At 36.1% G+C, this 14,321-nt stretch overlaps 1 protein-coding gene across 1 annotated transcript; it reads right to left on the bottom strand.

The window, feature by feature from the left end:
* Window positions 1-6,434: 6,434 nt before the first annotated feature.
* Window positions 6,435-12,832, bottom strand: LOC122431319 (olfactory receptor 10R2). Its single transcript, XM_043452591.1, has 2 exons — window positions 12,806-12,832; window positions 6,435-7,415 (listed from the first exon to the last, which is right to left on the bottom strand). Exons 1-2 carry the CDS (start codon window positions 12,830-12,832, stop codon window positions 6,468-6,470), a joined length of 975 nt encoding a protein of 324 aa, XP_043308526.1. The 3' UTR covers window positions 6,435-6,467.
* Window positions 12,833-14,321: the final 1,489 nt, after the last annotated feature.

Below are 14,321 nucleotides of genomic sequence, written 5' to 3'. Positions count from 1 at the left end.
GTCAGTGATGACATTCAATCATCTCATCCTCTGTTGCCCCTTCTTCTCTTGCCTTCAAATTTCCCCAGTATCAGGGTCTTTTCCAATGAGTTAGCTCTTCACATCAGGTGGCCAAAGTATTGGAGCTTCAGCTTCAGCATCAGTCTTTCCAATGAATATTCAGGTTTGATTTCCTTTAGGATTGACTGATTTGATTACCTTGCAGTCAGTCCAAGGGACTCTCAAGAGTCTTCAGCACTACAGTTCAAAAGCAGCAATTCTTTGATGTTCAGTCTTCTTTATGGTCCAACTCTTACATCTGTACATGACTACTGGAAAAATCATAGCTTTGATTGTACAGACATTTGTCAGCAAGGTGGTGTCTCTGCTTTTTAATGCTGTCTAGGTTTGTCATAGCTTTTCTTCCAAGGAGCAAGCATCTTTTAATTTCATGGCTGCAGTCACAATTTGCAGTGGTTTTGGAGTCCAAGAAAATAAAATCTGTCACTGTTTCTAATTTTTCCACATTTATTTGCCATGAAGTGATGGGACCAGATGTCATGATCTTTGTTTTCTGAATGTTGAGTTTTGAGTCAGCTTTTACACTCTGTTTTTTCACTTTCATCAAGAGGCTCTTTAATTACACTTCACTTTCTATCATTAAAGTGGTATCATCTGCATATCTGAGGTTATTGATATTCCTCTCAGCAATCTTGATTCCAGCTTGTGAATCATCCAGCCTAGCATTCTGTATGATACACTCTGAATATAAGTTAAATAAGCTGGGTGACAATATATAGGTTTGACATACCCCTCCCAATTTAGAACCAGTCCATTGTTCCATGTCTGGTTCTAACTGCTTCTCTTCCTGCATACAGGTTTCTCAAGAGACAGGTAAGGTGGTCTGGTATTCCCATCTCTTAAAGAATTTTCCAGAGTTTGTTGTGATTCACACAAAGGCTTTAGTGTAATCAATGAAGCAGAACTAGAATTTTTTTTTTTTTTTCATTTTCTTGGTTTTTCTGTGATCCAGTGGATGCTGGCAATTTGTTCTCTGGTTCCTCTGCCTTTTCTAAATCCAACTTGTACATCTGGAAGTTCTCAGTTCATGTACTGTTGAAGCCTAGCTTGAAAGATTTTGAGTATTACCTTGCTAGTATGTGAAATGAGTACAGTTGTATGGTAATTTGAACATTCTTTGGCATCACCTTTCTTCAGCTTAAAGAACTCCTTTCAATATTTCAAAATTTTTGTAAGGGAGATCTAGTGATGATTTATGAACTCCACCAGCTTCTATTTATTTGGTAAAATCTTTATTTCACCTTTATTTCTGAAGAATAACCCTAACAAATAGAGTAATCTTGGCTGGCTTTCTTTCTTTCTTTCTTTCTTTTTTTTTTAAATTCAGCACATTGAACATACCATCTTGCCCTCTTCTGGTCAGTAGTTTCTTCTGAGAAATCTGCTGATAGACTAATGGGTATTATTTTGTAGGTTGAAATCTTTATTTTCTTCTTGCTTTTTGGATTCTCTCTGTGCTTTTGATTTTTTTTGAAGTTTATTTAATGTGTCTTAGAGAACAACATTTTGAATTGAAATAATGAGGGGATGTAGCTTCATGAACTTGGGTGTCTAAGTCTCTCATAAGACTTGAGAAGATCTCAACTATTATTTATTTAAATAAACTTTTTCCTCTTCCTCATATTCTCTTTCTAGAAATCCAATGATTCTGATATTTGTTCTCTTGATGCATCATGTAGGCTTTCTTTGGTCTTTCATACTTTTTTTGGTTCTCTGATTGACTTATTTCAAAATTCTTATTCTCTTACTCACTGAGTCCATCTTCTGTTTGATCAGCTCTGCTGTTGATGTCCTTTATTGCCTTTTAATTTCATTCACTAAATTCCTAAGCACCAGAATTTCTGTAAGTTATTTTGAATTATTTATTGGACAAATCACATATCTCTGTACCTTTGGGCTCAGTTACTAGAGGATTACTGTGATCATTTGATCAAGTCATGTTTCCTTGACTCTTTGCGTATCTTGAAATTGTACATTGCTGCTTTGGCACTTGAAGGAGTTGACACCTCCGCATTCCTTACTGTCTTCAGGTAGAAGGTACATTTGTTGGTCCTACTTATACATAGGACTTGCCTGACCTTGCATGGGAACATCTGCTCCATGCTTCCTCATGTAGCAGAATTCTTTTAACAGCTTTGTTGAGATATAATTCATGTACCATAAAAGTCAATCATTTAAAGAGTACAATCCAATGGCTTTTAGTATGTCCACATAGTTATATACCCATCACTACAATCAGTTCTAGAACATTTTATTAGCCTAAGAAATTAATCCACACCTTTAGCCTACATGCCCCCATCTTCCCACCCAACTCTCTTCCCTAGGCAATTACTAACCTATTTTCTGTTTATAAATTTGCCTATTATGGACATGTCATATTAATGGAATCATATATGATGTGGTCTACATGACTGGCTTTTTTCACTTAGTGTGTTTTCAAGGTTCATCCAATATTGTAGTTTGTATCATCCGTTGTGTTGTATGTAGCAGAATTCTTAATTTTGCATCTTCTCTTGATCTTTTAGCACATCTGATCAGATATGGGAAAACTCTTTCATTTTCCTGAAGGTGGTGCTATAGCCCAACTTCATGCTTTCTCCCTTGCCCAAAGATTCTGTTTTCTGCTTGCCTTCTCTGTCTACGAGGGCTCACTCTCACAGTCATTTCGGGATCGTTCAAAAGGAGCTGGCTGAAAAGTCAGGGGAGATTTGGGCTTGGTACTTGGGTATTTGGGGTACCCACGGGCCTGTTAGTGGAGATCTTCAAGCGAGGTTTCCAAAAGCTTGTAGGTGGATTTGCTGCTAGAGTCTTGAATACAGTCAACAGAAACCAGATCCCTTAAATGCCCTCTCATATTTGTATCTGCCTTTCCTGATCCCCTCTCCCCGTCTAGTCATGAAAGTCTTGCCTGTCCCCTGGGTGCTCTAGGAGAGAAAACCTTTCCTCCAGCAGCATCCCACACAGCTGGGGAACCTGGGCACTCAGTCATTTCACTCCCATTTTCCTCAGGAGAGTTGTTGCCAGCTAGTTCAGTTCCAAGCTGTGACGCCTAGAGGAGGGGTGGCACTGAAAAATGTCTTCTTACATATTCAGCGCAACTATTTTGTGGGTTTTTGTTCTGTTTTGTTTTGCTTTTTTGCTTCAACAGAGTGCTAGCATCTTTCCTCTGTAAACCAGGACTTCTACAAAGGCTCTTTTATCCTCGGCTATATGCCCAAGTCAGTGCTTTGCAGGTGCTCCCCATCTGCAACAAAGAGGGGCCAAAACCAATCCACAGACACCTGTGAGTTCCACAACCCATGATAAGGTTTATCTACCTGTTATCCAGTGCACAGGTGGGAAAAACTCTCCCTGGATCCTTTGGTGTGGATCCCCCAGCTCCCTGAGAGATACTTTTGTTCACGGATGTATACTGAATATTAGCTGATGAAAGGTGACAAGAAAGAGGGACAATTTATGCAGTCATAATGTTCTTCTTCACTTCTTTTATGTATTTGCTTGAATGGCCCCTTCTTAATGAGATCTTCTTGTACACCCTGTTAAAATCATCATCACTAATACCTCTGCTCCCTTGCCTTCCTTTTCCCCCATGGAACACATGATCTTCTAACATATAATTTACTAATATATCCCGCTTATTGTTTATGTTTCATTTCTCTGCAATAGAGTATAAATGCCATGAAGGCAAGATTCTTTATTTTTGCTTGCTAATGTATCCTATAACTAAAATAGTGTCTAACACTTAGTAAGTGTTCAGGACATATTAATTGATTTTATTAAAAATGGATAGTTTTGGAATCATAGAAAGAAAAAATGTCTTCTTATATGCAAACTAACATGTACATGCTTGAAAGTCAAGCATAATTTTTTGTTTTGCTATTTTATTTTTAATTGATTTGTATTGGAGTACATAGTTTACTCACAATGCTGTATTACACACACACACACACACACACACACACACATATATATATATACACACACACACACTATTTTTGCAGTCAAATTTAATGGAGATCTATTAATTTCATTTGTTTAGCATCCCACTTTTAGGGAATTTTGTTTGACTGTATGTACACCAATCAGAGAAAGGAATTACAGAAAGTTATCGTTTTGACCACTAGTTTGGACTTGTTACCTCACTCAGGCAAACCATTTTCTTTAACCTGGGACAAAAAACATGAGTAGAAAGAGAGGGCAGAAAATCATTGAATGACTTCCCTACAGAGATGGTTTATAAGATCCTATGAATAAAATTTTGCAGCTTCTAATTCCTTCAAAAACTCTGATCATCAAATCTTTCTTCATATACATGAGCAGTCCACAAACCTTCCAAATACTATCATTTTGTTTACTTAAGTTCATTAGATGTGGTGTGAAGAACTGTTTAAGAATATGAGATTTTGCACTCATTGCAAGTTAAGAAGATAGTCTCCTACAACTCCATAGGTGATGAGGACTCTAGGTCAAAGACAAGGGATAGTTAATTTCTGGCAATAGACAGAGTATCAAAATTTCTGTTGACCCTCTGTCCCCACAGGGAAATGTACATAGAGCAGTATGTGTTACAAGAGAGGGACCCAGAGCATAGGTGACCAGGACAGGCCTAACTTTGCCTTCAACTTGATTAAACTTCAGGGAGGCTTCTTCCTGACTCTAGACCCTTGATCTCCCTTTTCTTAGAGCATATGCTTTAGAAAACATGCAGTTGTAAATTATTTTTCTGTTCTTCTGATATATACACATTTTAAAATTCTCTAGTCGGTTTAACAACCCAGAAATGTCTTTCTCAAGGACCTGGGAGCATCCATTTGAAATATGATCATTAAGGACGACATTGTTCTTAATATCCCATTTTTCATGGAATGAAAGGAATCCAACATTGGTGAGTACCTGCTACAAGCACAAAATTGCATCCTGTAATAAAGCTATGAGATGTTTACTTTTCCTTTTGATAAAATCAGGTAGTAAACACAGATGGTATAAGGTACTCCAGTACTTTTCCATTACCTTGTCTCAGCCACTGAAAACGTTATCCCTGTTGGTTGTGGCAGAGGCGCCAAATTCAGACTTATAGTATTTTCTCCATTACCAAAATAATCTTGAATGAAATCTTCCTTGTCTGTTTGACACAGTTTTTGACTTGACACAATTTGTGGCACAATTTTTGACTTGACATAAAGAATAAGCAAAAAGCACACTTGTCTCCAGGGCTTCCTTGGTGACTCAATGATAAAGAATCTGCCCGCAGGGCAGGAGCTGCAAGACCAGACATGGGTTCAATCCTTGGACTGGGAAGATCCCCTGCAGGAGGGCATAGCAACCTATTCCAGAATTCTTGCCTAGAGAATCCCATGGACAGAGGAGCATGGAGGGCTACAGTCCACAGGGTTGCAAAGAGTCAGACAGGACTGAAGCGACTTAGCAAGGCACACTTGACTGCAAAGAAAAACAATTTCTCTCTCTTCTAGAAACACTAAGAAAAAGATGAGTTAAATTTAAAAGTCATTCAGGAGGTCCACACATGAAGAGGATAACAAAAAATTAAACCCATAAACAGGATAGATAAAAACTTTAAAAAATCACTTTAGTGTCAGACTGCTGTACACAAAACTCACCCACATTTTATGAAAGTTGATCAAGGCATTAAGTGTAAAGTCTACTGGAGTTTTCTATTTAATTGCTGCAACTTCTGGACATATAGAATTTGAGTTCCTAATGTCTGCATACTCTGTAGTAGATGAGTATATCTATGAGTAGAAGCAAGAATGCCAATTAATCTATCCTGTCATTATTTTCAAATTACAAAACATAAAATCTGTGCCAGAAGGATATAAATAATTTCTCAAACAGGTAAAAAGGAACATTGTAATGTTCAAATGTATAATGTATAAAGATTAAATGGTAATATAGAGTGAAATGATTTAGGTAAGGTTGGCCATGAGCAAAGACTCTCAACGAATTGGGTCTGTGAATGGATTTAGATATGCTGCTAACTCCTTAAATTGTAAATAAGTCTTCCCCCACTTGTATTCATGAGGCTAATTTCATGTTTGGATATTGCTTTCAAAACTACTGTCTGTTGCAATGTGTGGACTAGAATGATTAATTTGTTCACTCTGGCCATAACACTGATCAGGTCAAATATATGATTATTTTTACAGTCAGCAACATTCTAAACTCAATAAACCTCAAAGAAACATATTATTCTAAAAGAAAAATAGCCATTAGTGTCACATAATTAACTCTATCTGAACTTTTCTATATTGCAATTGAGTTACAAAAGCTGAGAGAAGAAAATGTGCCAACTATTCTCAAAAAACAGAAATGCTCAGTTAAAAAGATATGGAAATACATTCTTTGTCAGAGAGCTATATTTATTACAGAATCTGAAATATAATAACATATCAATCAAACAATTTTAGGGATCCTTTCTTCCCCAACACTTTTCTAATAGCAACTTGAACGTCCTTGTTCCTTAGACTGTATACCATGGGGTTTAATAATGGAGTGACAATAGTGTATGTCACTGTTACCAACCTGTCCTTGTTGGACACATAGTTTGCTGTTGGTCTCAAGTAGATATAGGAAGCGCAACCATAGTGAATAATGACAACAGTGAGATGAGACGCACAGGTGGAAAAGGCTTTCCGTCTGCCTTCAGCAGAGGGAATCTTTAAGATAGTCTTCAGAATGCAGATATAAGAAACACAAATGAATAAAAATGGGACCACGAGTACAAGAACACCACAGATGAATATGACAAATTCGTGAGCATCTGTATTTGTGCAAGCCAGACGAATAACTGGTGAGATGTCACAGAAGTAATGGTTGACTTTGTTGGCACTACAGAAAGGGAGGCTGAAAACTAAATATACTACTGTTAGTGAGGCCAGGAACCCACCAATCCCACAGAGGGCTCCCAACTTTCCACACACCTGCCAACTCATAAGGATAGGGTAATGTAGAGGGTGACAGATGGCGGCATAACGATCATAACCCATAACTCCCAATAGCAAGCAATTGGTAATAGCAAAACCAAGGAAGAAGAACATTTGGATGGCGCAACAGTTGAAGGAGATTGTCCTGGCCACAGAAAAAAGATTGATGAGCATCTTGGGTAGGATGACAAAGGTATAGCAGGTCTCTGATGTTGAGAGAATGCCAAGGAAGAAGTACATTGGTGTGTGGAGGCTTTTGTCCAGGCGGATGACACTAACAATAGTGACATTGCCACTGAGAATGACTAAGTACAGAAAAAGGAAAACTGCAAAGAGAACGAGCTGAATGTCACCAAGACTTGAAAAACCCAGTAAAAGGAACTCGGTGACCATGGTGAGGTTTTCTGCCAAGACCTGAAAACAAAAGGGAAGTAAATGCATCCAGGTACATAAACATACAAATCTAGGGTATGCAGGCTTATACTCCTTTCTTGAGATGTTGGAAAGATCTTGCCTTTCCTAGTTCCAAGCAGCCTCTGGTTCATTGTCCCCCTCTTCCTTCTTCAAACCCAGGAAAATTATATCTCTTTTACCAACTCTGATATTGCCTTTCACTTTTAAGAACACTGTGTTTGCATGGTCAAGCCCAAATAATATAAACTAATCTCTCTAGCTAAAGGTCACAGGGTTAGCAAACTTAATTTTATCTCCAGCCTTAATTCTCCTTTTTCATGTAACCTAACTTATTTGCATGTTTCTGGGATTGATACGTGGACATCTTTGAAACGGCATAACTCTGCCTCCTACAAGTAGGAACACACCATACAAAATGCAAAAATGAAGCAAAGAAAATAAATCCTTTTTAATGGCATAGAACAACTAGTATTTAATTTAACAAAAAGAGGAGCAACATCTATGCACAGAAAACCATCAAACATTGCTGAGAAAAACGAAAGATCCAAATAAATGAAAAGACAACCATGTTCATGGATTAGAAAATCCAACATTATTATGAGACAATTATGAGCACAGTGATCCATATATTCATCATTGACTAAAAAATTGGCAAGGCAATCACAAAATAAATATGAAAAGGAACTAGAATAACCAAAATAATTGTGAAAATGAAGGGCAAAGATGGGAGATTTATACTTTCTGACTGCAAACTTTACCTTAATGATGGAGTAGTCAAGAAAGCATGGTACTGGCATATAGATACACATATAGATAATGGTTAGAATTGAGAGTCTAGATATATACACTTCAAAGGGTACCATTGTGAAAATGAAGAGAACATCATACAGAAAAAATGCATTCACAAAGCATGTATCTGATAAGGGATTTGCATCCAGAATATATATATAACTCTTATAATTAAAATAAGAGAAGGATGCAGTTTAAAAATGGGCAAACTGTTTTCAATACACATTTCATCCAAGCGTATCAGTGGCTAGGAGGTATATAAAGATACATTCAGCATCACTTGCCGTTAGGGAAATGCAAATTAAAACCACAATGTGATTACTGTTCTTATGCACTAGGATGACTATAATGAAAGTGATAGATACTAAGAGGTGCTGGTAAGGAGACAGAGAGGCTGAAACCTTCACGTTTTGCTGATGGAAGTATAATATTATGCAGTCACTTTTGAAAAGAGTTTCACAGTTTCTTCTAATGGTAAATATAAACTTAGCTAATGACATAGCAATTTTATTCTCAGGAATATAACAGAGGGAAGTGAATACTATCCACATAAATATTTTTAGTGAATGTTCTTAGTATTATTGATAATAGCCAAAAAGAGAAAACTATTCAATTTATTGCATCCCAATTTATGAATAAATAAATTTATGCACAAACAAAATCTGATATACCCACAAAACTGACTGTTATATTCAGTAGTAAAAGGAAGAACTGTGGTGCATACCACAGCATAAATATCTTCAAAAATATTATGCTACATGATAATAGTCAAGTACAAAAGACTACACATTGGAAATTCTGTTTATATGAAATGTGTAGGAAAGGAAAATATATATCAGCAGAAAGATTAGTTGTAACCTTGGGATGGGGACAGGATGAAATTTGGCTGCAAACAGGTAAGAGGTTATCTTTTGGGATGATGAATATGTCCTAAAACTTTATTGTGGTGATGACCACACAACTCTATTAATTTGTACAAATAAAATGTGTGAGTGAATTTCATGGTATATTAAGCTATTTTTAAAAGATTACTTTAAAGGAAATTGATATATTGGTGATTTAATTTTTTATATGTATATTTATTTTAATTACTAAATGGAAACATTTGGAACATTAGGACCCATTTAATTTTCATTATAAGAGTCCTTCTCTGGGATGTTTCAGTATTTCTGAAACATATTACAGATCTTCAAAAAATTTTAAGTAATTTTAAACAAAAATTGTTTACATTTCTAGCAACTTAAGATTTACCATGATAGTAAATTACCATGCTCAATTCTATCTCCAAACCACAATTAATATAACAATAAATATACAGTAAAAAAAAAAGTAAAGAAGACTGTATACTTGCAATAGATGAGTGGGAGAGAGGTTCTACTGCGTTTAATACAGAGGGATTGAGTTTGATTGTGAATTATGACTATTTAACATGTTCTCCCCTTTGAACAATCACAATACAGACATTCATTCAAGAAAAATAAAAATACATTCTCCAGCTGATTCAAACCAATAATACCAAAAGACTCACTGTCTGTATTTATAAACATGATAACTATATTCTTAAGTAACCAGAATTGCTCCTACCACCTTTCATTTTCTTTTCCCTTACCCTTTACTTCCTTAATAAATAGAAAAAATATTGTACAAGTCTCCAATTAATATAATTTTCAAAAAATTATTGTGGCTATGTCAAGAAAAAAATGCAAAAAATTTAAAAGATCAGGAAAAATGTATTATTTGATGGAAAAATTTGAAAAACTAAGCTCAAAACTAAAAGCAGTATATCAGAGATAGTAAATAACCAAAAATTTGACTGTATAAAATAAAATATATATTGTCAACAAAAGCAGAATCAGAAATAGTAGAAAACAAATGATAAATTAAAAATTACAAAAATCATTTCAAAATATTAATATTAATAAAAATGTATTATAAACTGATAGAGGAAATAAACTTCTGGTGTAGAAAATGGATTTAATATATGATTTATGAAAAAGAAATAACATGTATCGAGTATATAAAAATTAGTTTCACATCATTTACAGAGCAAGTTAAACTGAAAGATCATTTACACTCACCAAATTATCAATAGTGATGTGGATTATATGATTAGTAAAAGTGTTAATGCTACTATATTTAAAAATAAACTTAATTTTATGGAAAGAAGTTCATCAAAATGTATCAAGGCCCTTGATATATTAATTTATTTTTCTTCAATAATTCTGTTTGAAATCTACCAAAGATAGAATTTGATGTTTCTTCATCTGAAAAAATGGCAAATGTGAGACTTAAATGTATGTGTAAATAAGTATGTGGAAAGTATGTAGAAAGTGCTTAAAATATCCTGTACTACATAAGAAGCATGCTACAGGTGGTGTGATTTTCTTTGACTATCACATTTTTGTTGTTGCTGTTTGGGGGCTTTTTTGTTTATTTTGCTGGGATCTTTCCTCACCAGACAAATAAATTGTTCAAAGACAGTGATTTTGAAACTTTATGCCTATCTCATCTCTGAGGTTACAGAATCAAGTTAATGGTCAACCCCAGCAGTTTTAATATACCAACAGTATAGATGAGAGAAATTAATGAAATTATACAATGTATGAGTGACCTTTCTTTAGAGTGAATCTTCTGTTTTAGGCTGTGTGTGTACATGTGCACCTGCATGATAGGTGGGAATTAAAACTTTACAGGGAAAACCATGAACATAGAATATACAATACAAGGGGCTGATAGCTTTGTTGGAAAACAAAGTTGTTTTATTTTTTTTTTACCTTTTCAGGCCCCTTTCTTTCCATATCTGGTGTTTTTTACAGGCCTGATTTTTCTCTAGAGGCAGAAGAGAAATCTGAAGAGAATCAGTGCTTCTGAAAATGAAAAAAATATATACATGTATCCATCATACTCTTTACTTTCAATATAATTTGCCTTCCCTCTCTCATAGTAGGACCCAATGAGGGAAATTCGGGGAAAAAAATCATTCAAGACAGGAACCTATAGATTTTTGCTTCCACTGCTTTTGACCTGAGAATACCAACTGGAACTGCATATCTTCAAGAGTTATTTGGGCAGCAAGAATATAGGGTCCTGAGTATGGGAAGCAAGGTATTACAGATGGAGAGAAATCTTGAACAAGGTGGCAAGAAATAGGAGAATAAACAGGGAAAGTGAGTATTGAAACAGTTAGCTGGGAAATGGTGAATGCAGAGAAATTAAATATTTTACCAAGTACCTCTTACCCAAAACTTTAGAATGATGTTTCCAATCCTTGGCAAAAATGGGGGGAAGGAAAAAAAAATGGGGGGAAGGACTACTGATAAATTCGGTTCTCACTACATTTCAAATTTGTCTCTTCCATCTCCCAGATTTTACCCCAATATTTTTAATCATATGGACACTGGGCATGCAGTGAGCCATGCTGTATCACATCAATGCCTTTTTCAGTTTTGGGCAGATCCTCTGAACTCTCAGGAAAAAGGAAAACACTTCTCTCAAGTTTCATTCCCATAGCACTTCTTTCAATTTAAAAAATATTTCTTGAGTGTACAGTAAGTCACAGTCACTGTATTAGATATTTGGAATACATCTGAATAAAAAGTGAATAAAAGTGAATGAAAAGATTCCAGCCCTTATTAAACATATATTCTAGAACGTCTCACATTTTAGGTAGTTGTAGATAGTGACCTCACTTGCTCAGGAAAAATCAAGTTCTTAGAAAGCAGATGCCATGTTGTTGTTCACGTGACTAAGTTCATGTGCCCAGCAACACGTATTCACACGCATCCCTCTAACCCCATCAGCATCAGAGTTTCTAGAAAATATCAAAAGTTCAAAGTATATGTGACAGAATCAATGATTAAGCAAAATGAGATATGAATGAATCATCACCATGGATTTATATATATTTGTCAAGCAGCTGGTAAAAATATTAAATGAGCAAAGAAGCTGGAATAAAATTTATATCATGAAGAAAGCACTGGATATGAAGTAAAAAAGCACAAATATTTTTCATATTTCAGCATTTTCTTTGAGAAATAAGTAAAGTTTCCTAAATCTCTGAAACTTGAAATATTATGAGAATTAATGAACTTTAAGTATAGCCCAGAAGTACCATAAGAAGCCCTAATTATTTCCTTCTCTCTGAAGTCCTATACGTCCTATAAACATTCTGCAATATTGATAATGTTTTCTTTTCTCTCAACCTCAACATTATCTTGTCTACCCATTCAGCAACTTCCCCTATAACCACTCCCCAATCCTTATTTATCGCGTATAAAAAGACCATAGTTTTTAAAAAAACACTCCACATTTCTGAATTGAACATAAGATAAAAAGCACAAGGAGCTATTATCTAGGAACCAGGAGAGTTATATTCTGTATTCTATTTATGAAATAAGGAAGCCCAAGTCATAAACATGAAAGAACATAAACATGTTCTTCAAATGTGAGTCCTGGGCTTCAGTGGAATGCGCTTGTCTTGTTTTTCATCAAGGTCTTTAAGAAAACGTCCAGATAATTTGCTGCAAACAACCATTTCCATATTCCCATACAGATCTTCCTCCCATTCTCTCAAAATTGTTTAAACCAGTAACAAGACTCACCACCACACTCCCAAGAACAATATCCATTGTGCTCCAGCTGAATAGCCCTAACCCAGCTACAGCCTTGGTTAGTATTATTAACAGGCATTTTTCTGACTGTCAGCACTAGCATATATGGCTCATTTGATAACTTCACTACTCAGCACCCTAGGGAGTAATTACCACTTCACTCCTAAAACAGGTCCTTCCTTCCCTCAGTGGGGAACTGTGATCCACGGGGAAGATGGACCTTGAGGCTCTCTTGCCAAAACATGAACCATGCAATGGTCCAGGAGAATGTGTCAGTCTCTTATTTGAAACTCCTTAGTATGGAGTTTCATTAGAAATTTGGAGGCTGCTGGACACATTAGCAGAAAAGACCTGAAACTCCCACCCACACACTTATTTTTCATCCTTTGGTTGGAAGGAAGAATTTCCTAAGCTTTCCCATCTTGCCTTCTTGCCTTTTCCTCAAAGATGAAGCATACTGTATTGAGTTGTATGATATATATATATATATATGTATATATATATATATATATATATCACATATATATATATGTGATATTAATCCCTAGTCAGTTATTATAGCCCCTTTCAACCAACCCCTTTGCTTGAAAAAAAAAAAGCCATTTCCCTTTTCTTGTTCTTTGGATTTGCCTATGGCCCACCATAGTTTCCATATCCCAAATTACAATTGCTCTGGCTATTTGTGTGTGTGTGATGAAGTTAGCATCTCAGTAAGTTAGTAAATGGTTTAAGGGCAATACACTATGCATTTAATAGTAAATTCTGCATTAATTCAAAATATATTCAATTCTGAATATTCATTAGAGGGACTGATGCTGAGGCTGAAGCTCCAATACTTGGGCCATCTGAGGCAGAGCTGACTCACTGGAAAAGACCCTGATTCTGAGAAAGACTGAAGGCAGGGGGTGGGGCAGGGAAGGGGATGACAAAGGATGAGATGATTGGATGGCATCACTGACTCAACTGGAATCAGTTTGAGCAAGCTCCAGGAGATGGTGAAGAACAAGGAAGCCTGACATGCTGCAGTCCTTGGGACCCTGAAGAGTTGGACAAGACTGAGTGACTGAACAACAACAACAGAATACTGAAAATCTAGTAAACTATCCGACTGTGGAGAGGATAAGTGTTTCTACCCCTATATCATACCCTCAGGATAAACAGACACCAGAAAATATACTTGGTGTAAATAGTCGCTGTCGAAAAAAAATTTAGTGAATGATCCATATTTGAGGGCTTCCCTGATAGCTCAATTGGTAAAGAATCAACCTGCAATGCAGGAGACCCTGGTTTGATTCCTGGGTTGGGAAGATCCCCTGGAGAAGGGAAAGTCCACCCACTCCAGTGTTCTGGCCTGGAGAATACCATGGACTGTATAGTCCAGTCAGGTCAGCTCAGTCTCTCAGTTGTGTCCAACTCTTTGTGACCCCATGGACTGCAGCACACCAGACTTCCCTGTCTATCACCAACTCCTGGAGCTTACTCAAATTCATGGCCACCTAGTCAGTGA

This window comes from Cervus canadensis, chromosome 2 (genome assembly GCF_019320065.1).
Source record: "Cervus canadensis isolate Bull #8, Minnesota chromosome 2, ASM1932006v1, whole genome shotgun sequence".
Taxonomy (NCBI): Eukaryota; Metazoa; Chordata; class Mammalia; order Artiodactyla; family Cervidae; genus Cervus; species Cervus canadensis.
The sequence above is the reverse complement of the archived record's forward strand: the minus strand, read 5'-3'. Positions and strand labels throughout refer to the sequence as shown.

Coding starts and splice junctions, on each gene's coding strand:
- LOC122431319 (XM_043452591.1), bottom strand. CDS start 12,832: ATGGATATTGTTCTTGGGAGTGTGGTG. Junction 7,416..12,805: donor TTGTTCTTGGGAGTGTGGTG/GTGAGTCTTGTT, acceptor TTTTGTTTTCAG/GTCTTGGCAGAAAACCTCAC.